Source organism: Dermacentor variabilis, chromosome 3 (genome assembly GCF_050947875.1).
Source record: "Dermacentor variabilis isolate Ectoservices chromosome 3, ASM5094787v1, whole genome shotgun sequence".
NCBI classification, from domain to species: Eukaryota; Metazoa; Arthropoda; class Arachnida; order Ixodida; family Ixodidae; genus Dermacentor; species Dermacentor variabilis.
The window spans coordinates 15,982,286-16,004,063 of record NC_134570.1 but is presented as its reverse complement, the minus strand read 5'-3'; the positions used below and the strand labels follow the sequence as shown (position 1 = coordinate 16,004,063).

General features: G+C 44.3%; 1 protein-coding gene across 3 annotated transcripts in view; it reads right to left on the bottom strand.

Moving 5' to 3' along the window:
* Positions 1-21,778, bottom strand: part of LOC142575181 (uncharacterized) — a 125,355-nt gene that overhangs the window by 11,169 nt on the left and 92,408 nt on the right. For 2 of the 3 annotated variants that reach the window (XM_075684281.1, XM_075684283.1), the window contains exons 12-13: positions 4,391-4,483; positions 3,782-3,877 (exon numbers count right to left, since the gene is read on the bottom strand). In XM_075684281.1, the coding sequence (XP_075540396.1) occupies positions 3,782-3,877; positions 4,391-4,483 (189 nt within the window). The remainder of the gene's footprint in view (positions 1-3,781; positions 3,878-4,390; positions 4,484-21,778) is intronic. The other variant, XM_075684282.1, reaches the window with a different exon arrangement.

Below are 21,778 nucleotides of genomic sequence, written 5' to 3'. Positions count from 1 at the left end.
GGCAGACATTTTGGCCCGTTCGTCGTCGCCGCAACGCTCCCCGCCAGGTGTTTCCAGGCGTTTCCAGGCATGTTCCGATGCCACGTGTCTTCATGTGCGTGTGTGAGTGTATGTGCCATTGTGCCCAAACCGGGCGATGCGAAAGCAGGGGTCTCCCTCTCCTTCCAGTCATTGTGCCCGAACCAGGCGATGCGAAAGCAGGGGTCACCCTCTCATTCCAGTCATTGTGCCCGACCGGCGGCGCTACGACAGTGTGCGTCACCATTAGCCCATTGTACAATCACGTGCTCGTCTATTGAGGGGTTCCTTCTTGCCCTCAACCGCGAGAGTATAAAAACAGCTGCCCCCGGACGCCAAAAGGAGGGCTCCGATTTCTTCTGTTGAGTAAAGTGCTCTCCCGTCTCTCTTCTTCGGTCAACCTGACCGCCAACTCTTTGCGATGTTAAAATAAACAAGTTGTTTTGTTGTTACCTGTCGACTCATGCTTTGCCGGGACCTTCGGATGCTTCCAGTTGTACCCCAGGCCGCCAGGCCAACGCTACCCTTGGGGCTTGCGACCCAGGTACAACCACGGGCGTCAGCGCCGAGTTCCCAACAACCGATGCCATCGGAGGGATCCCAAACAGCGTCGCTGAGGAAATTCCTTGGTAAACTTTAATCCTCCCCCATAAAGTTTCAATTTCTCACTTACTGAGGTAGCAGCGGAATCGAATTCTTCCCTATTGCAGAAAATCAGGTAATCATCAACGTAATGAAATATCTTGATAACGCTATCACCTAAGGCTTTCTCAAAGCAGTTGTCAACCTTACTCAGGTAAATGTTGCTAAGAATAGGGGCAACCTTTGAGCCAATACAAATGCCCGATTTCTGCAGAAATGCATTCGTGTTGTCCACTTCTCTACTCTTGTGTCCTGTCTGCCCGCCTCACTTCTATTTCGCATAATGAACCCTTTGAGGGTCGATTTTTTTCGCCATATGCGACCGCCCAGGGTCAATATTTTTTATTGCAGATTCGAAGTCTTCTTAAGGACTTATTTTAATAAATTTACCATAATTTTTTCTAGAGTGACCGTAAAGTGAGAAAAAAATATGTTTGCGTTGGTATATATGTACTCTTCGTTCATGAATAACAACAATAAAAAGGTAAATAAACTTATAAGAATTAAAAGTTTGATGCATTGTTATACACATAGTTCAAGGCTTTGAAAATGTGCACACGAGAATATTTTGCAAGAGTCAAATGTTCCTGCTCTTACACTATTATGTACATCCATAGCGTAATCGAACATCTTAGGTGCGTGCACTCAAGAAAACTGTCTGGTTGTGTGCCCGTCAAGAAAGCAAAACGCATGACAAACTTCCGCTAATCTTCACCTTATCGCCAACCAGAAGCAATTATCTTTCGCGAGTGTCAAAAAAAAATAAATAAATAAATAAATAAAAAAAAAAAAGAAAAGCAACAGAAATGCATGCACGGCGGCATCCGTCCTATGCGCACCCCGGTGAGCACTAAACGAGTGAGAAACAAGTGGTCGCCCTTTGAGCGAGATAGCCATCTACTTTGCAAGCGCAACAAACCCAAACCGCCACCCGCCTGTGCACATGCCAATGCGCAAGCGGTAGTATATAGACACGCAGGCGCAAACTAGCTCTAAAACAAACCATGCAACGAAAACTGAGAGAGAGAGGTGTGCGAAAAAAATGCCCTGTATTCCCACATAGTGGCAGCTCATGACAGAAAAGAGAAAGTTAGGAAACTGGCGCACTTTTTAAATGTACAGACGGCGCCGTAAATATACGGCATCGACCATTTTTGGACTTGTTTGCGGCGGCACATATTTACGTTATCGCCCCTCAAAGGGTTAAGTTCCAAAACTTTGAAAGCTATATTCTCCATCACCTATGAAGGTGCACTCACTTTTGCAAAAGAAAACATCAATAATAAAGCTTCACTGCAGTGACAGGGACTCTCCAATGTCACAAAGCTTCTGCTGAATATCCCATCAATGCACTCAACAACCATGTAACTATGCAGTGCCAATGGTAGGACTGCCCACCAAGAAGTCTTAGTGGTCACACATACTTTGATCTGCTGCAGTGGCTATGGCATCCTGCTGCTGTGCACATAAGGTTTTGGGTTCAATTCCCAGCCAAAACAGTTGCATTCCAATGGGATTGGAATGGAAAGACACTTGTGTGCAATGCCCTTTAAGTGCACATTAAAGAACCCCAAGTGGTCAAAATCAATACGCAGCCCTCCAATGGCATCCCCTATAAATAGAGGTAGGCAATTATCAGTTTTTTCGTATAAGGATCGAATACGAGTAGCAAGCATCAAATATCAAATAGAATATCAAATAGAGAAATGCGGAGGCATATATTTACAAAAGGAATATTTATGTCAATGTAATTAGGTACCACACCTGTACTGACTCATGCAAAAAAAGACAGCTGACTATTAGGGACAAAAGATCAGTTTTAAACACAAGATCACTAATTTTCATTAAGGAGACGGTAAGAATAGCTCCTCAACCAGAGCCTGGTTGCAAACAAGCTTTCGAAAAATGAACTGCTGTACGACTAGCTTACTAAGAATGTTAGACAAATGGCCTCATCGCTAGTTTTAGGAGGAGTTTCTGTATCCTGTTCATTACTGTTTCGAATGGAGTTATCCTGAGTTTTCTCGGTACTGTACAGGTCAGTATAGAATTCTTCTGCTTCTTTTACTATACCTTTGAGATTGCTGATGACATTACCCTGCTTATCTTTCAGTGCATACATTTTGGTTTGTCGTACGCCAAGTTTCCTTCTCACTGATTTCAGGCTGCGTCCATTTTTTACGGCTTCTTGTCTTTCTCACATTATAGTTTCGAATATTACTTATTTTCGCCTTGTTGATCAGTTTTGACAGTTCTGCGAATTCTATCTTATCTCTTGAGTTTGTTGGACACTTGCATTCTTTGTCCTTTCTTTATTAGGTCCTTTCTTACTTGGTAGAGCTTGCCTACTAGTTGCCTTGGTACCTTACCTCCCACTTCAATTGCTGCCTCTGAAGCCCAGCCTATTTATGGTTTCATTCATTAACTTTATGTCATCTTCATCTCTCTGTTCTAAGCCTGCATATTTATTTGCAAGTACCAGCCTGAATTTGTCTGCTTTTACCTCTACTGCACCTGCGTTGGCCCGTTTCTTCATGACCCATTAAACTCTTTATCTCTTCAAACTGAGGTGAATCCTAACCCTCACTTTTGTACTGCATTTTATGCTGGTTCAGTGCTTGGTTAACTATGCCAAGAATAACCCAAGGGTGCCAGAAGGTGTGGCAATGAAACAACCTTTCTACCAGCTAGCAGGAATTAAACTTTGTTTCTGAAATCTTTGGGGTGTGACAGATCCTGTGACAATCTCGTACAGAGTGGTTTTGTTTTCCACGGCCCCCAGATTCAAATTAACAAAATCTGAATACCGATGGGACACCCATTGCCCGAGAACCAACAGCAGAATTCGTAAATACATCATTAGTGGCAAATGCAGTAAACATGAAATAATAAATGCAATGAGATGAGAAAATGTGCTGTCGTTCACTGTTTCTTCAATTGGACCATGGACCATGGTTGCTCAAACAGAGGTGCAGCAACTGTGTTGTGAGTAGTGTTGCGGTGTATCACAAATGGCTCCTATACCTGGACCCTACTTAATCAACAGGCACACCACTATTCACTTTTACTTAAGATTGTAGTTCTCACTCCTAGGTAGCGATTTAAAATCTACTCTGCTCACCACTGAAGAGCACCAGGTCCTGATGTAATGTCAGTGCTGTCTTCCACTTTCATACCAGCAAGCTGGGCCGCTGCACTGGTAGGAGACGAGGAACTGCTAGAAAGGTAACAGAGTGGACAAGAGCAAAGAGGCCTACTCAACACTGGAAGGTGCAGCTACACCCATTGTCATTATCAAGCTGTGAAAAGTACTGTCACAGGTAAGAATACAGTAAACTCCTTAGGGATAGGAAGCATTTTTTCCTTTATTATCATAAGCCTGGATTAAGCAAAATTAAGAAAAGAACATATTTTGCATATAAGATTTAAACACCAAAGCATATTTTCTATTTCTTCTGCAAAGTTGGGTATGGGTGAAATCTTTGCAAGACAGGCAAGGAGTCATCACGTGCCGATAAGAGTGCAGTCAAATGATTTGGCCTCACAAAAAGTTTTAGAGGCATATTAAAACGCTATTTTTGCTCAACCGCTCTATCGGGAATTTCTGTGTGGTTAGCAGCAAAGACGGTATATAAAGGGGAAAGCGAGATCCCAGCTTTTCCCTAATTGAGCTTTATGCCAACACACCTTTGTTCTAACTATGGAAATTCATGCAAGGTTCTCTACGTACCAGCCAGGATGTGCTGTAGCATCCAGCTTATTGATGATAGTCTGAGCAGATGACACGGGTGGTGAACAGCTGTCTCCACTGCCTTCACTGCCCCTGCATTGTTTACAGTTCAGAGCAACGTGTACCACTGTAGCAAGTATCTCAAGGAGCAAAGATGGCTGCTTCCTTTGACAGATAATGCTTAGACTGATCAGAGAGAACACAGTGTAACCTTCCAATAAAGGCTGATTATGAGCACGGTCATATTACAATTTTAGCAATCGTACTAGAGACATTATTGGGCATACCAGTGAAACCTGCTATGCTGTGGCAGAAGAAAATCTAGTAATAACTTTTTTGAAATAAAGAACTAAAAGAAAGATAATTATTGCTTTGTCGCTCTTAACCCTTTCAAGGACAGTGGGAAGCACACTTCCCACCTGCAATATGTGTGTAAAAGCTGTGGAAAGCATTACTCTCACCCCAGGAATGTATTAGGATCTTCCATAATCTTTGAAAGAAAGAGAGAGAGAGGGAGAAAGAACTGGTGGCCTCTCTTGGCCTAAAAAATACATCTAAAGCATTTTGCATACTCTTTGCCAATCTCAGCAATGCTGTCTGACTGATTGTTTTGTGCGAATTGCAGCTCCAGAAATTGTGCAATAGCTATGAAAAAAAAAAATTTATTTTTATTCCGAATGCTTTTCACCAACGAATGTCTGCAAATTTACCCAAAAGAAATGAAATTCTTAGGAAGTTTTGCAACAATGCCTTGCAAAAGACCTGCATAAGTAGATCCTGCATCGCATAAGCGAAATTTGCCCGTGAAAGTGGGAAGCTGGGTGCTAATCCTAGCGAGTATCAGCCATGCATGCAAGGCTCTGCAACAAAAAAAAAAAGGAGACATTCAACCACATTGTATCAAATGCCACTTTAGTTCATCTTACACTTTTGCTCAAAACTTTCTGAAGGCCACAATTCTGTCTTAAGCATGGCTTGGCACCATGGAGAAACCAGAGTTCACTTGTCAAGTGTGGTGTAACTGTAGCTACATTTTGTTTGCTAAAGTACATCATCCTGCTGGTTCCGAATATCTTTTACAAGCATGCCACACAATTGCAACAGCTCCTTGCCTACATTTGTCAAGTAAGAAACACAGAAAAATTCAGTTACAAGTGGCATTATTTAATGTTTCCATCTGCCCCATTTAACGTTCACTGTCTATACATACAAATGCTATAGACAGATTATACTAACCCTTGTTGGCCCACATGTTCTGAAAGTATGCTCACAAGCTGACAAAAGGCAGCATTACAGTTTTGTAGCACTGTAAGCAGGTCACTTCCATTATTTTGTTATCCTTCATTAAAAACAGTGGTTAGCACATTTAAGTTTTTTTCTATTCACATGAATTTTGTTTCTATATAAGGTGTTTGGACATGCCATTATGAACTTTAGCAGAAATATACCTCTTTCCTGCTTTTGGAAGCATAAATGTGCGACAGCAGAGTAAAATTGCATGAAATAACCCCTAAGAGAAAAACCAAAAAGCATTTATTTCTGGTCACAAACAACACAGGATACAAAAATAGAACAAGAGATCACAGGTTCAAGAGAACCATTGCCTGTAAGAGGCAAGGCAGTGAAAAGTGTCATTCTAACATAAACACTTCTGAGTAAGGCACTAAGCAACATCAGGAGTGGGACTGCCCAAAGTCATTTTGGAGCAATTCTTGCAGGAAATAAAATTGCTTTTTGAAGCACTTCGAAGCAGAAAGAATTGCCTTTTGGAGCAGCTTGGAGCAGACTAAATTTCCTTTTGAAGCAGTTTGGAGCAGGCCAATCTGAATTTTGGTGGAATAAGGGAATACAGAATATGGCAGCACACTTTCAAACCATGACGAAACAGAATAAACCAACAAGAGAGATGTACTGCAACTTTCTTAAGCTGAATTTCTTAAGCAATGTTCTAAGCTGAATTTTCAAGCAGATTATGCTGATACTGACACAGTCTAGTGCACGCAAATTTAGGTAACAGCACCTGTACATTTTTAATTAGTGTTAGCAATCACAAAAACATGCACTGCAACAGTTCAGTCTGAAATTTCTAATAGCCCAAGACAAATACATTTTTCTTTAATGTCTCGACAGTGTGGGTGAAGTGCCTGGAAAAGTGCTTCACCAACAGACCATATGGAGAAGTCAAAGTTATGAGCTACTGTGGTTTATTATTGCGATAGGAACTATATGGACACCCCAGACACATTTATGCCCGTGTCGTCGCCGTCGCCGTGATGTTCCGTATAAAGTCCAAGGGTGATAACATCATTGCCGTGCACTATATGCCGCATATGCAAGTAAAAGCGTGCGAGGGTGGGCCAACGATGGCGGCTCAATCTTGCATGCGCAAGGGCGGAAAGTGGGCAGAAAGCACGGTCTTTCGTCGTGTGCAAGGCAGTGGGGGAGGGAAGGAGGGGGGCATTTTACTCTGACGGCTGCTGAGTATGGCCCGGTTGCATGGGCCCTATCTTGACAGCGATCTGCGATGGGGTCAGAGTGGGTCGAGTGCTGATAGCTCTTCGTGTGCGCCGAGTTTCTGCTGCTTAGTTCGTGTTGAAGCAAGAGGCAGCACGAAAGTCAATTCGCCTGCTGCTGCTGCCGTGGTTCCTGACTCCAGCGTTTAGACAGCGAGTGCACGTGGTGATCAAGTGAGATGTGTTCACATTTGCTTGTGCGCACAACAACATGCTTGTTAATTTAGTTAGTAAGCGAATGATTACAAGTTTATACGACAGCTAAAACTACTATCCTTACTTCATATAACTGTCGGGTAATATGCTATTGCAATCGATGCATTGCGTGTAGGGCGAAACTACAACTTTTATGAAAGCCATTTCTACATAATAGACCAGGGCGATTCCAAAGCCCCTAATGCTTAACTTTCTGGTATAGTGTAAAAGTATTCCAATCTGTTTTTATTCCAAATCTACCATTATCCCTCTGTGATATGTCAAAATGGCTCAGGCCTCACCCATAGCATAAAAACGGATTGGAATAGTTTTACGTTATACAGTCCCTGGGGATAGAGATGCCAACACGTTGAACACACTGCAATGCGCACCTCCCCCATACTTAGTTTGCTGACAGTGCCCTCAGCCTACTTTTCGTTTTGTGCCTCAGCTACGGAGCCCCACACTGCTCGGCCTGCTGAACCGTATTCTAATACACTCTAAATACAGCCGCCCTGGCCATTCCTACAGCAGCGATGACAGCCAGGAGTGCTGCGTACGTGCCAATGATTTGCCGGAAGCGTCGAAAAGTCCAGTGTTATAAGCGCCAAAAATTACAAGAAACTGTGCAGAAGGCGCTATCGCACAGTGTGCAGAATGTGAATGGCTGCGCTATTTTCGAAGAACGAATTCACTCGCTGTTCCTGGCCACTGCTGGAGCACACACACCGAAGCCGTTCTGTTGCCGCGTGGTGCTATTTTGGTCAATTTTCTGTGTTTGGCGCAGTTTGGCGCAAGAAATTGCGTTTTTATCACAATGGCACAACTGGTGCAGCAGTCTCACCCCTGAATATGCACATTCAAAGGCAGCAAGAACTGACGATGCCACATTACACACCCAAAACATGAATATATTTGCCAAGGTAATTCCTTGAGCAACAAATATTAACCCTAATTACACCCTTGCACAATGCTTAAAAAGCAATTTTGCTCTGGGTGCATAGTTTGGATAGAGAGGAAATAAGAAAGGCACAGTGGCATAATGATACAATGTACACACTTTGCCATTTCTTCACAGGCCCCAACAAGCATAGCAAATATCCTGTGCATGAATGCGAAAGAACTGAAGGCTTGCTTTTGCAACTGGATCATACATAGTGTGTGCTACAGAGCAGAAGACTGATCCATAGCAAAATATTGAAAACAAACACATAATGCAATGCATTTCTTTTCTTTTGTGAGCATGATGTGTAACTTGGAATGAATGCCACCTTGATATCTATCACCACCTTGAAAACAGCTTTCGCAACATCATAAATTTTGACAGTGTCTGTCTGCTTGGGCCTAGTTAATATATGATCAGTAAATATGAACTACGTCATATTCTAAAAGTCAAAAACCAAACTTGGCAAGTTTCAAAAAATCTTGCTGAACCACAAGAGCCGAAATGCGAGAAAACACTTTATCATCTGTGACATCTCACCGATACACTGGTCCTGGGGCACGGGCGCAAAATTAAAAAAATGAAATTTTTACCATGATTTTCTCACCTAATAATCAACCTATTAGTATTACGAAATTAACAAAACCAGAGCTCTTCAAGAATACTGTTATCTAAACTGATTCATTGCTGCTCACTAGTGTCCCTTTAAGTGTAAAATGTTTGACCTGACTAGCTGTCAAAATAAATGAGGAAGCTCTTGTCAATGTCAGAAAATAAAATGTGAACTTCCCCCATGACTGTAACAAACATTTGCGTTACTTTAGGGGTAACAAACACTTGCTAATTCCCCATAGCTGCATGCTAGTAATAGTAACAATCTCAGAAACATCAACTAGCATTTCACACTTTCTTTTCACACTAAGCATGTCGGGTTCTTGGGTGCAGTGGTTGGTACTCCTGTGAGATACAAAAACCCCACAAGCATGCACTGCCTGCAGAAAACAACAGGTGTGGCCAATCAGGGGCAATATTCTTGACTGACCAATTTTTGCATTACTTTCACTCTTGGGTGATGTGGCATCTGGCACAATGCTTTATTGAATTGACATACAGGCTGATAGCTAAGTCAAGCAACATCCACTGAAAGTGTTCTCCCCAAAAGAGATAAATCCAATCGCACCAGTTATTTGACCTACATTCAGCACGAGGTGTTCAATCTCTTCTGCATTGCACGCATCACACACTACTGTTCAATACACTGGCTATGTCGTGACGGACATCATAGCCACCAACCAACTTTTTCATGATGAAAGCAGCCACGAGAGAATGACACTGCATGTATTGTGCATGCCGCAACTGTCCCGAGTTTTGCTTGGATTCTCCCAACAGCTTTTACGCGCTGCATCAACTGAATGAGTTAAAGAAAGTACTGTATGCACGTGTGACAGAATTATCTATGTCAATATTTTTTAATGTGCACTTTGTCAATTCAATACCACGCCAATTCAAATATTTTGGATATTCTTTCCATTCCCTCGAAATGCAGATTACAAAGCTTTATTTATTTTCACTGTTAATGGCATTATTTTTGCAGCGAGAAGCCCTGAAGTGCAGAAGGAAAAATAATGGTGGGTTAGAGAAAGAAAGACAAAGACAGCCAACTCGCCCAAATTGCTATTCTTATCTTTCACTGTTAAAGGGGTCCTAAAACTCCCCTTGGCCTTGGCGAAAAAATGCAGTCCGCAGATAGCGCACTCATTTGTGAAGATTTCAGATAACCTTTGCAGTCATGTGTGGCACATGGAGCTCGCAAGCGGAGCGCGAAGTCGCCTTTCTCTTTGAAGAAGGCATTGAAGAACGGGCTGGAGCACCACGAAGGGGATCGTACGCGACCTTTGATTGCCATAACTCCGCTACTGCTGCTGAATGCATGCAATACTTCTTTGCAGCAGAGTTATTTCTGAAATAGTCTATTTTAACTTCAAGGGGGCCGCAAGTACAAGGGCTGCATTTTTTAGTCATCCATTTCAATTTGCATTCCTTTTGACCTTTGTCATTTCCTTGAACACTGAAGAACGCTGTGCAGTTGATCCTTGTGATGACGAGCTGAACCAACGGATAGACTGTTAGAAAATACGGCCCCAGATTAAGAACATAATTTTGTTTCATTTTTTAAGTTAACGCTTGTGCTGCATCCTGTTTATATAAGCCCCTTACAGACTTGATACCAACAAGGTGAAAGCTCAACTATGGCTCAGACAATGTTAGCAAAGTCTGCTTCCCATAACATATTCTTGTCAGCTCATGTCACTACAATACCAAACCATTTAATCAACATTTTAATAATAAAAAAAAAGCAACTGCCACATCATCAGCCATTCCTTTATATTAATGCAATGAATAGCAATGCTTTCCACGTTCATTCCATAATTCTATTCATTCTAGTCTTCTCTAAAACAGCTTTTCAGGTTCATGGAGACACTAATGGTATTGCAAACAGGAAGATTTGTGACTTAGCTAATTCCAGAATTTTCACCAGCAGGAAAGCAACAGTGCATCAGAACAAACAGTGAATCTTTGTTTTGATTCCTCTTGAACTCGTAAGGCACTACGACGGTAACAACTAAGAATAACAGTCGATTCTTGCAAACAGGTACACAACCGAGATAACATGTTGATAATATAAACTATGCGTGTCAACTCACTTGATTTGCTTCTGTTTCACTATGCACATATAGTAAAACATTATAATAATGTTGGCAATGACAAAAGGTGAGCAAAACCAACTAATTTTCCTCAAATACCCGAGAAAATCTCCGCAATAAAAATTTCCAAAATTCTTCAATGAACTTCTGATCTAAATGCAAAATGAAGTTGATCAGTCCTTACACGTCAGGCTCACTATGACGATGTACCTGAAGGTCATAAATGCTAAAGCACTGGAGTCAATACTGTTCACTTCAAAGATTGAGCATACATCATTAGAAGCAAAAGTAAAGCAAATAAAACATGGGAGATAAGCACCCCAGCTTCACACACAGTCAATGCCTTGAAATCACTTTCCATTGTTTTTAGCATTTGTCTGTACATGTGAGGCATAAGAAAAGCATACAGCACAGTCAGTCACAAAACCTAGAATAAAATGCACATTCTTTAACACCTCGCTTTCTAACCCTTTCAGAGTCAATGACATAAATATACGGCGCCATCTGTATGTTTAAAAAGCATGCTAATTTCCCAACTTTTCTTTCCTGGCATGTGCTGCCACTATGTGGGGAATGCAGAGAATTTTTTCTCGCACCTCCCTCTCTCGGTTTTCGTTGCATGGTTTGTTTTAGAGCTAGTTTGCTCCGGCGCGTCTATATACTACCGCTCGCGCATTGGTGCGTGTGCGGGCGGGCGGTGGTTTGGGTTTTGTTCCGCGGGCGGTTTTGGCTTCTTGTGTTTGCAAAACTGATGGCTATGTCGTTACTAATCGCTGAAAGGGCGACTGCCTGTTTCTCAATCGTTTAGTGCTCACAGTGGTACGCATAGGAAGGATGCTGCCGTGCATGCGTTTCCTTTCCTTTTCTTTTTTTTATTGAGACTCACGAAAGTTAATTGCCTCTGGTTGGCGATAAGATGAAGATTAGTGGAAGTTTGTCACACATATTGCTTTTTTGAAGGGCATACAACCACACAGTCTCCTTGGGTGCGCTCATCTACACAGTTAGATTACGCTATAGATGTAAATATTAGTGTAAGAGCAGGAACATTTGACACTTGCGATATATTCTTGTGTGCACATCTTCTAAGCCTTGAACTACGTGTATAACAATGCATCAAATTTTTAATTCTCATAAATTTATTTCCTTTCCTTATTGTTGTTATTCATGAATAAACAGTACATATATACCAAAGCAAAATATTTTTTTCTCACTTTACGATACCCTAGAAAAATTACGGTAAATTTTTTTTGAAATAGGCCCTTCAGAAGAATTGGAAACTGCAATAAAAAAAAAAGATCGACCCTGGGCTGTCGCATATGGCGAAAGAAAATCGACCCTGAAAGGGTTAAAAAACGGGAGGAGTTCGAAAGACCCAAAGCTAAAGACTATAAAGCTATGCATTGCGAAATTTTTTGCTAAAAAGGCCATACAAATATGTAGAAACATCCGCAAATACTGTATACATATATAAAAAGATCAGGCTGTTTCTGCATAAAGCCATCCATGCTTTAATAAACCTTTTTGCAAAGACTAAAAAATGTCATGCACACAGTGCCATTGCATACTGAGTGCCCTATGGCCAGATGTACATTGCAAGTCCCTAGTCTTTTCCCATCTGCATTTTTTTCAACCAGTGCACAGAAAACAAAAGGAAAAAAAAAATGCAATAGAACTGCAGTCTCTTCATGTCCCACACATGGCATGTCATCCTAGCAACAGCCCAGCATCTTTTACACTAACAACGACAACGACAAATCCATTTGGTGAAAATAAGGAATGCATGAAATAAATGGGGAAACAAGAGCTGTGTGTGTGGGGAGGTCCAATGGTGAAAATTTCCAAGGTCAGAGGCTTGACTATTTGTGACCAAGCATGAACAGCAGCTACACAGGTGAATAGTCTCAGAGAGGCAGTTAACCAGTCAGTAACATCGAAGAACTAAAGCAACATTACATGCACTTGCTGCAGTGACTAACAAAGCACACAACCAAAAAAAAGAAGAAACAAGGGAGGGAGGAGACAATGAACATGGCAAAGAATGTCGCAATATGAAGCTTTGGTTAATAAAGGAAAGAAGTTAAAAAAAGAAACTGCCACGAGGCAAGGTAAAGGAAGCAGCGAGCGGCGAGGGCAACCAAATCACTCCTGGGATTCGCCTGAGCTGATACTCTCCTTCGGCTCCAATTTTATTGACATGTGCTTATCACCGTACACATCACGGAGAATGCGCCTGAAAAACAGAAGGGGCAGAACAAGGAAGGCCAGGTAAGAAGGTGATATCTATCAATTAGGTCCTACCAGCAATTTCGTTTGCTGTTTAACATGAAGCCCCCTTGAAGTCGAGGGTTAGACGGAAGCCCGTCTGGTCAGGATGAAACATGAAGCAATAAAACGACGGTCACCGACTGACCGACAAAAGAAGTGCTAAAAATGAATAAATCTTATGATGTTTCGGCTTCACTACAGAAGCCTTGTTCCCAATGGGTTGAAGGAAAATTCTTGGAAGCTTATGTATTCTTCAGCATGTGATGTAAGCAGCTTGTGTACGACGAGGGAGGGTGCCCTCACTTCGATTGAGCATGCGACACGTTTTCTGCATCTCCAGCAATTTCAGATACAACCGCAATTTCAGGTTTCTTTCTGGCTGATAATTCCCGAGCTTTCACAATCAATCTTGTGGCCCGTTGCATCCGTGTGCTCGGCAAGGGCATTCGAAACTGTTTGTTTCATTTCAACATCATTCTGATGCTGCCTCAGTCTGTCTAAAGTTGCCCGATTCACCGATGTATGCGTAATTGCGATCTGCGCAGGGTATGTTGTAGACTACGCCAGGAAACGATTATCTCAGAAGCCTGTGCTTCCTGCCCACGAGTGTGCACCTCAGCATACACACAGGCTTGTGTGCCACCTCAGTCATAACTACACAGAACATGAAACAAGGTTTCGCTTATCCCAGGAACGTAGGGTATGGCAGTACGCTTTCTTGGCTGGGGATTAGCTGGTCAGACGAAATTGGACAGGCGGCGTTCCACAGCACTCAAAAGAGACATAGGATAGCTGCTTCTCGAGAGATTGCCTTGCACGCGGTCCAAGTCGGTGAAATGACGTTCTGCTGTGGTGCAAATGCGGTTCGCACGGTTGAACAGGGAGGCAGCAACCAACCTTTTGTGAGCATCAGGATGAACGGATTGAAAGTTTAGGTAGCGGCCAGTGTGAGTGTCGTTACGGTATACGCTAAACAAAAGCGATCCATCCCGTCTGTTGGCAAGCACGTCCAAAAATGGGAGTCTGCCGTCGACCTCCGTTTCAACTGTGAATTGGATGGCCCTTTCTTGACTATTCAGGTGAGCAGGGAACAAAGCCAAAGAGCTGCGCCAAGTCACGCAAGAAAACAGTTGTCCACATAACGCAGAAAAACTTTTGGCCTAAGACTGCAGGACGCAAGAGCACGACTTTTCAGTCATTCCATCGTAAGACTGGCAGCAGTGATAGATACAGAGGCACCCATTGCTGTACCGTGGACTTGCCTGTAGAAGATCTTGTCGAAGCAGAAGTACGTGTTTCCAAGGCGAAAGCAGAGGAGCCTCTTGAAGTCGGGAACGTCAATGGGCGACCTGTCTGGCAAAGTCCTGTCAGATCCTAGAGTAGAAGTGCATGCTTCCACAGCCATGTCAGTCGAAATTGAGGTAAACAGCGACACCATGTCGAAAGAAACTATCATGTCGTCGTCTAAAGACACGTCACAAACTTTTTCAATAAAGTTGTAGGAGTTGCACAGATGCGTGGAGGAGCCCTTCCCGACGTGTGGAGACAGAAGCTGGTGCAGGTATATGGACAATTTGTAGAGAGGGGAACAGGTGCAGTGGATTGGACGCAGGAGGACATTAGGCTTGTGAACTTTCAGCAAAACATAAAGTGCAGGTGCAGCACCGTTATGACAGAGAAGCTTATAATACAGAGACTTGTGCTTGGAAGCTACGAAGCGGAACACGTACACCAGGAGAGCCTGTAAGTCCCTCTGTACTTTCAAGGTCGGGTCCCGAGTGAGCTAGACGTAAGTGTCCTGATCATTATCTAGGCAGGGTCATTAGGCAGGATCATTATCTTGATTTTGTAGACAGCCGTGTCAATTAGTACCGCTGCATTCCCCGTGTCAACGGGAAGAACCACAATTCCAGTGTTCGCCTGAAGTCGCTTGACAGCCTTGCATTCCTCAGCAGAAAGAGGAGAAACGAACTTCCGCCGGTGCTGCCCAGGAAGGACACTAATAGCACGGGTGTGAGCCTCGTCGCGGTGGGATGGGTAAACTTGGTTAACCACGCACTCCACCACACACACAACCGTTCTGACATCAGCGGCAGGCGCAACATTGAAATTCAGACCTTGCTCCAGGACAGAGCCTCAGCAGGGTATACCGGTAGCAGGGTATACCGGTAGCAGGGTATACCAGTAGCAGGTTATACCGGTAACAGGGCATACCGGTCGCAGGGCATAACTACGGTGTACAACCTTTCATTGCACAGTGTCGACCCTGCCGAGGCCTTCGTCCTGGAGCTAGCACACAGATGCAATGGACCACAAGATTGACTGGGAAAGCTCTAGAATTATCGGCCAAAAAAGAAACCTGAAATCATGGCTGTATTTGGAATGGCTGGAGATATGCAAAACATGTCACTCACTCGATCGAAGTGAGGCAACCCTCTCCCCGTCGCACATGCGCTACTTGCGTCACGTGCTGAAGAATAGTACATACTCTTCTATGAACTTTCCTTCAACCCATTGTGAACAAGGCTTCCGTAGCGAAGCCGAAACGTCTTAACGATTTATTCATTTTTAGCACTTCTTTTGGTTGGTGTACGTCGTTTTATTGCTTCATGAAGCACCCTTGCACTACAAAGGCTCAAGTATACAAGCAGAAAAAGAAACTTAAGCAACATTAGCTTCCCTGATAAGATCAACTGGGGCTGCACAAACTGCTTATCTGAAGTACTGCACAACATGACATAACATCTACCTTCTCATACACACAGGGCATACCAGGTGTTTCGGTGAAGCCCAAGTAATTCTCGAAAACATTGTAGCAGAAATAAAGAGCATATACAGTAGAACCTCACTGACAGCCTCTGCTTTGCTGCATTTTCCTGGCTCTTGTACTTTGAAATGCCAGTCCCGTTTAGTTCCCACAAGGTCATATGCATTAGCTTCCCATTTGTCAGATCCAAAAACTGAAACATGAACCACTAATGAGGCGGCCCCCGCCGGCTGCACGTACATCAAGCATGCTATGCCACAAATAGGATCCCAGGTCATTTGTTACAATACTCATCCTGCAATTATGTCAGTGGGACATCAGGAGTGCTGGCTATCTCGAATATTTCTGCTGACCTCAACATGGCTGATGACGTTGAAAGTGATGGGGAGGTCGACGAAATGAATGCACAAGTAGTCACAGCACATGTATGTTCATGGGTGCCGTTGTGGCTTTCTATACCCTATGCAGTTACTTTGACATAAATGGCTGCGCGGAAACTGAAAAAGGGCTGCGAGTGCTCAATAGAGGCTGTTATCATTGCACATTTGATGCAAGTGCCAGATTGAAATTACAAGCATAATTTAATGTGATTCACAGCTACAACAGCACCAAAACAGTGTTTAACATTTAATCTAGCCAACAGGCAGACTTAGTGGGCTTTATTTAGAGTATTAAATAGTGTGTTGACTTTCTGTCATATTAGGTTTTGTGTAAGAGTTGTGCCACAAGTAATATCGGACGTTACGTTTTCCCTGATCAAGCACCTTTATTCTGTAGTTCCTTAAGGGATGTATAGCAACAATTTATTGATGCTTGTGTACAAATGAACATAAATATACTCAGAAAATGACCTAAGAATTCAGCATAACCTCTGCACCCTAATATGCACTGAACCTACCCTCTGTACCTCGGCGCTCCAAAACATAGTTCTTGAAAGGTGCCAATATTGAGACATTTGCCTCCATGACGATGTCAGAAATGAGTGTACTGACATGCATATAAATTGCTTATTGCAATCTCAGGTTGTCACAGACTATAAAATTTGCTTCTAGATGTCATGCAATGTTGGTCAATACTCAAGGCATGTCCACTTTGTAGGAATCTGCAACTATCTTTTTTACTGTTCTGTGGTCTTTTGAAAGTGATTTTAAGCTCACGAATCAAGTCAAGCATAAAGTGATAGATCAGAGCTAAAACGTATCCGAAGTCTCACTCTTGCAGAAAGCAATGCCTTTGCAAACGAAAAATGGCAAAGACAATGAAACTGGCACTTACACTGGGAAAGTATGATACCAGCTTCCATTACATAGCATATCGATATTTAAATGAGAAAATTCTAGCAAACCAGTAATATAAAAATGTTTATAGCCTTTCATCATAAAAGAAAAAAGAAAACACTTTTGAAGATATAGTTCAGCTAAGTTTGTTGGATTCTGCAACAGAAAACAGAGCTTGCTGGTGCTACCTCATCTCATTCCTCTGTCAATGCCTTTTCCTATTGGAGTGCGGCGCTCCTGTGTGGGTCCTTGGCTCAGATAATGCAGTAACACTCGGCAGAGCATGACTTCACAGATCTCCAGCGCAGCCCTATATAAGAATGCCACTTTGCTGCGGCCAATTCAAATTATGGAAGAACTAAACCAGCTGCTTCAGTAGCAATTTTCTCTGCAACTAAATACTGAAAATATTCTAGGAAGATACAGTGGAACCCCAATTATACAACTTTCTCGGGACCGCGAAAAAGCGTCGTAAAATCCGAACATAAACTATGCCTATTAAAATACTACTTATTTCGCGCGACGGATTTATGAGAAACTTCAATGTAAACTACTAGCAAACTCTGCAGGGCTTGGAAACCCAAATTACCAAAAAAGTAAATGCGGTAAGAATTAATGCTGCAGTACAGGTACCAATCATGCTATATTCAAACGAACCTTTACGGCACTCCACTGCCCACTGCCATGATTCCCGCCAGCCAGCACGAACATTAAAAAAAGCGGGTAAGTTTCTTTTCGGCCTTGTTTGATCTGTGAACCAAGAGCTTTCGCTTGAGTTGGGCAACGTCCAAAAAGAGGTCCTCTGTGGCATCGCGTGAACAGATGAAGCTCCAGATGCCGTCTATGTGCCGTAGCACCTCGGCGAACATGGTAGGCACAGCCCCATCGATGGCGTCATCCAGCAACACCTCGCCACAGATTGCAACGCTGCCGTCGGTGTCCACGTGCTCGGCGAAGGTTGTGGTGAGGTTTAAACCCTCGAAATCGTCATCGGCCTCGAGCGGCATCGAGGTTGTTGCGTCCCCAGCAGAGGAGGCAGGCTCTCGCTTAAAGCCACAGTGCTTGAACGAGTTAGTGATTGTGCTTCACGACACTGCGTTTCACGAACTGGCAATAAAATGCATGGCATCGAGCTCAGTGATCTTTTTTTCTGACTCGCTGCGCTCCATAGCCGGCAGCCAACGCTGCACCAACCACCTCCGGTACCCTTGCTTGACGCACTTAATGATGCCGGCATCCAGCGGCTGCAGCCGGCTTGTGCAGCCGGGCGGAAAAAAGCAACCTTTATGTTCCTCAGGCGTAACGTATCAGGTGGGTGGCACGGTGCATTGTCCATGAAAAGCAATATTTTCCTCAACTTAGCACCCATTTTGTTATCCAGCTGCTGCAAAAAATTGCTGAAGAGCGAAGACGTCATCCCCGCCTTTTATGCGAAGCATATTACTAGAGCTCAACCCAGCTCCTCAGGCGCGGCGGTGTCGCCTTCAAGGCTGACCACGTGACACCGTGACGTCACGACAGAGGAGAAACGGGGCTCCAACTCGCGCCGTCGCTCGCGGCGTCGCGGCGGTATATAAGCAGCTGCGCTTGTTTCTAGGTGGCTTTGGCTCAACTCTTGCAAGATGGGCTGGGTGGGAATCGAACCAGGGTCTCCGGAGTGTGAGACGGAGACGCTACCACTGAGCCACGAGTACGATGCTTCAAAGCGGTACAAAAACGCCTCTAGTGAATGCGGTGTTGCCTTAGAAACGAGCTGTTTCTAAGGCTCAGGCGTGCGTCGCTTGCTCAGGCGCACATTTCGTTGCCGCGCCGAACGCTGCGTTGCGCGACGCTCACCGCGTCCAATGCGGGGCGCGTAGTCGCTGCGCCGTAGCCCATTGTCTTACACCCCTTGGCGGGTCGACGGGAACGCTGTCGTGTTCCACTCTTGAAGGCGAAGCAGAGTAACGCATGAGTTGTTTCTTCATCTAGCCGAACCAAATATAGCCAAGCAACAGCAGTTCGCCAGGCTAAACAGTGGTTCAACAACTAAAATAAAGGCTAGTATGCTTCGCATCCTGGGCTTAACCTTAGCTAAGCCACAGCCATTTTTGTTGAAGTTGTAGCTGCAAAGCAGCGTCTTCAAGCTCTTAAAGCACTGTGGCTTTGCAAGCTTTCCAACAACGAGCACGGGCAGCCTCTCGGAACTGTCCTTGTTAGCACAGAATAGTTCCGTCACACGCTCTTTACTACGCTTGCCACCGTGACAGCTGTCACCTTTAAATGCAAGGGTTTGCTCGGGCAGCATACGGTAAAAAATACTGCTCTCATCGGCGTTGAAAATGTCGCAGGGCTTGCATGCAGCAATCATCTCCGGCAGCGACTCCATCCACTTGTTCACCGTCGAAACGTCCTCCGAAATGCTTTGTCCGCAGCAGCGGCTGTACACAATCCTGTTTCATTTTTTAAAATGCTACAGCCACTCGTTCGATGCCTGAAAGCCATCAATGCCCAGACGCAATGCCACAAGGTCCGCTTTTTCCTTTAGAATGGCGCTGTCAACGTTGATCGCAGAGCTCCGTGCTTGATGCAGTCACTTGACAAGAACTTTTTCTAACTTCTTATGCTGTCCTTCCTTTGTGCTTTCCGCTTGAGCCCGAACTTGTTGGCATTCTGCAATATCACTGCTCTGTTTACCAGGATCGTCTTAGGCGAATATTCGGGTATCTTAAGGTCCTGGGCAATGCTGGCTTTTGTGGCTCCATGCCACTTTTCCGCTTCCTCAATAATATTCAGCTTATCGCCAAGCGACACAACTGTCCGCTTTCAGGACATCGTGTGTCGCGTTGCTTCATACAACTCAAAACTTCCGCTGAATGCTAGTCGCTAGGATTACAACGAAGAACATGTGCGATAAACTGTGGGGATGCGCGACTCTCACGCGTCCCCTGATATGTTGTTTTCCCGCATAGCTCCAATCTCCTGTAATCCGGCTTTGCCACGTGGCCTGATGCCCGCGGCAGTCGGTCTGGCTGAAGCACAGTACGAGAGATAGCGCGAGTGTTTGTCATATGTAAGAGGCAGGGGGCACAAAAAGAAAAGAAGACGACAATGTGCGCCAACCAGTCCGAACAGTATGAGTCCTCGAGGCGCGTGACCCGAGGTGTGATCGGAGGAGAAGCGGCGCCAAGGTGGCATTATCGCACCAAGATGGCATTATCGACATGGCTCTGGGCCAAGAAGGTTGGAGCACCAGCTTCATACTGGCGACGGGACCCATGGAGGTTCGGACAGGCTCGTGACGCTGGCGACCCAGGGTGTAGCCGTCGACCTCGGCGACGTTCGAGCGAGGCTCCCTGGACCTGCTGCAGCCTCCCATGGCGCTGCCGGGCACTCCAGGAATTGGATCCCCCTTCTTCGGCAGACCAGCACGGACGATGTCACCGGGGCTTCTCGTCGGCACGCGGAGAGGTAGCGGCGGAGCCCGGTGTTAGGCCTGGCCAGGCAGGCCTGAGTGAAAAGTCACCAACGTAATTCGGGACGCCGGAATCCGAGACAAAGGAACTGGCCGGCCGATACCAAGGAAGCAAAACTTGCGGAGTCGGCGGGAGAACTGACGCTGACCAAGAGCCGACACACATTGGACTTGGAGTGACATGCGCCCAACGGAACCTTGTAGAAGCGTTTTTTGTTAGCGTGCAGCCATAGGCCAGGGTTGCCGGACTTTTGCACGAAACGTGCTAAGGACGCACGTAGGCGAAGATAGGGACAGTGTTTTGGCTAAGCAAGTGTGGAGTTTTATCTTTGTCAGTTGAGTTTTGAGTTCCATTTTGAGTGTGCTTTATTTTGGGTTTGTTCTTAGTAAAATCTGTTTGCTGTGCTTGCCTGCGTCTATAGACTCTATCTCTCCCAACATCAGCAAAGCCCCGAGATCAGTGTGACGCGTACACTGCTGCTCATTGTGAGAGCTGATGTAGCAGCATAGCGGCGACTGAGCGAGACAGAGCAAGTGTCAAAATGTTACAATGTCCTGCTCCCGCATGCTGTCTCGTGACGTTACGATACAATATTCTCCTGGGAAACGAAAGCGAGACTGGCTGTATAAAACTGTTATATTAAATTATTAATGGCACTCCGAGGCGTGTCACTATTTTTTTCTATGGCTTAGAGTTCTAGGACTTTCATCTGACACGAATAGTCAGAATTATGATATCAGTATCCCTTTAAAAAATACTTTCATGATGCCTTTTATTCACTCTTTGCCATGTGAAGACTTTCTTAAAACGAGTTTTCTGGCACAGAAGCATCTTGTGTTGTAGCAGCATAGCGGCGACTGAGCGAGACAGAGCAAGTGTCAAAATGTTACAATGTCCTGCTCCCGCATGCTGTCTCGTGACGTTACGATACAATATTCTCCTGGGAAACGAAAGCGAGACTGGCTGTATAACAACATGGCGTATAACAATAATTTCAAAGTAATAAAAATGCTGTAAATTCCGATTTTATGAGTGAGCACAACTTTTTTTCAAAGTTTGCTGAAGCCTATAGGTTTCACGAGGTCAAACGAAAATCTTTTTTAGGTTCTGATTGAGCTCTGTAATTACAGTATGAAGCCTGAATTCCTCAAGAAGTGCAACAAAAATTTTTGCACTGCCTCCTAATAGGTAAAATTCAAAGTCTGTGCCAAGCGCAGTACAGCTCCAAACATGAAGCTGGAGGTTTCATACATAATGGAAGCCGT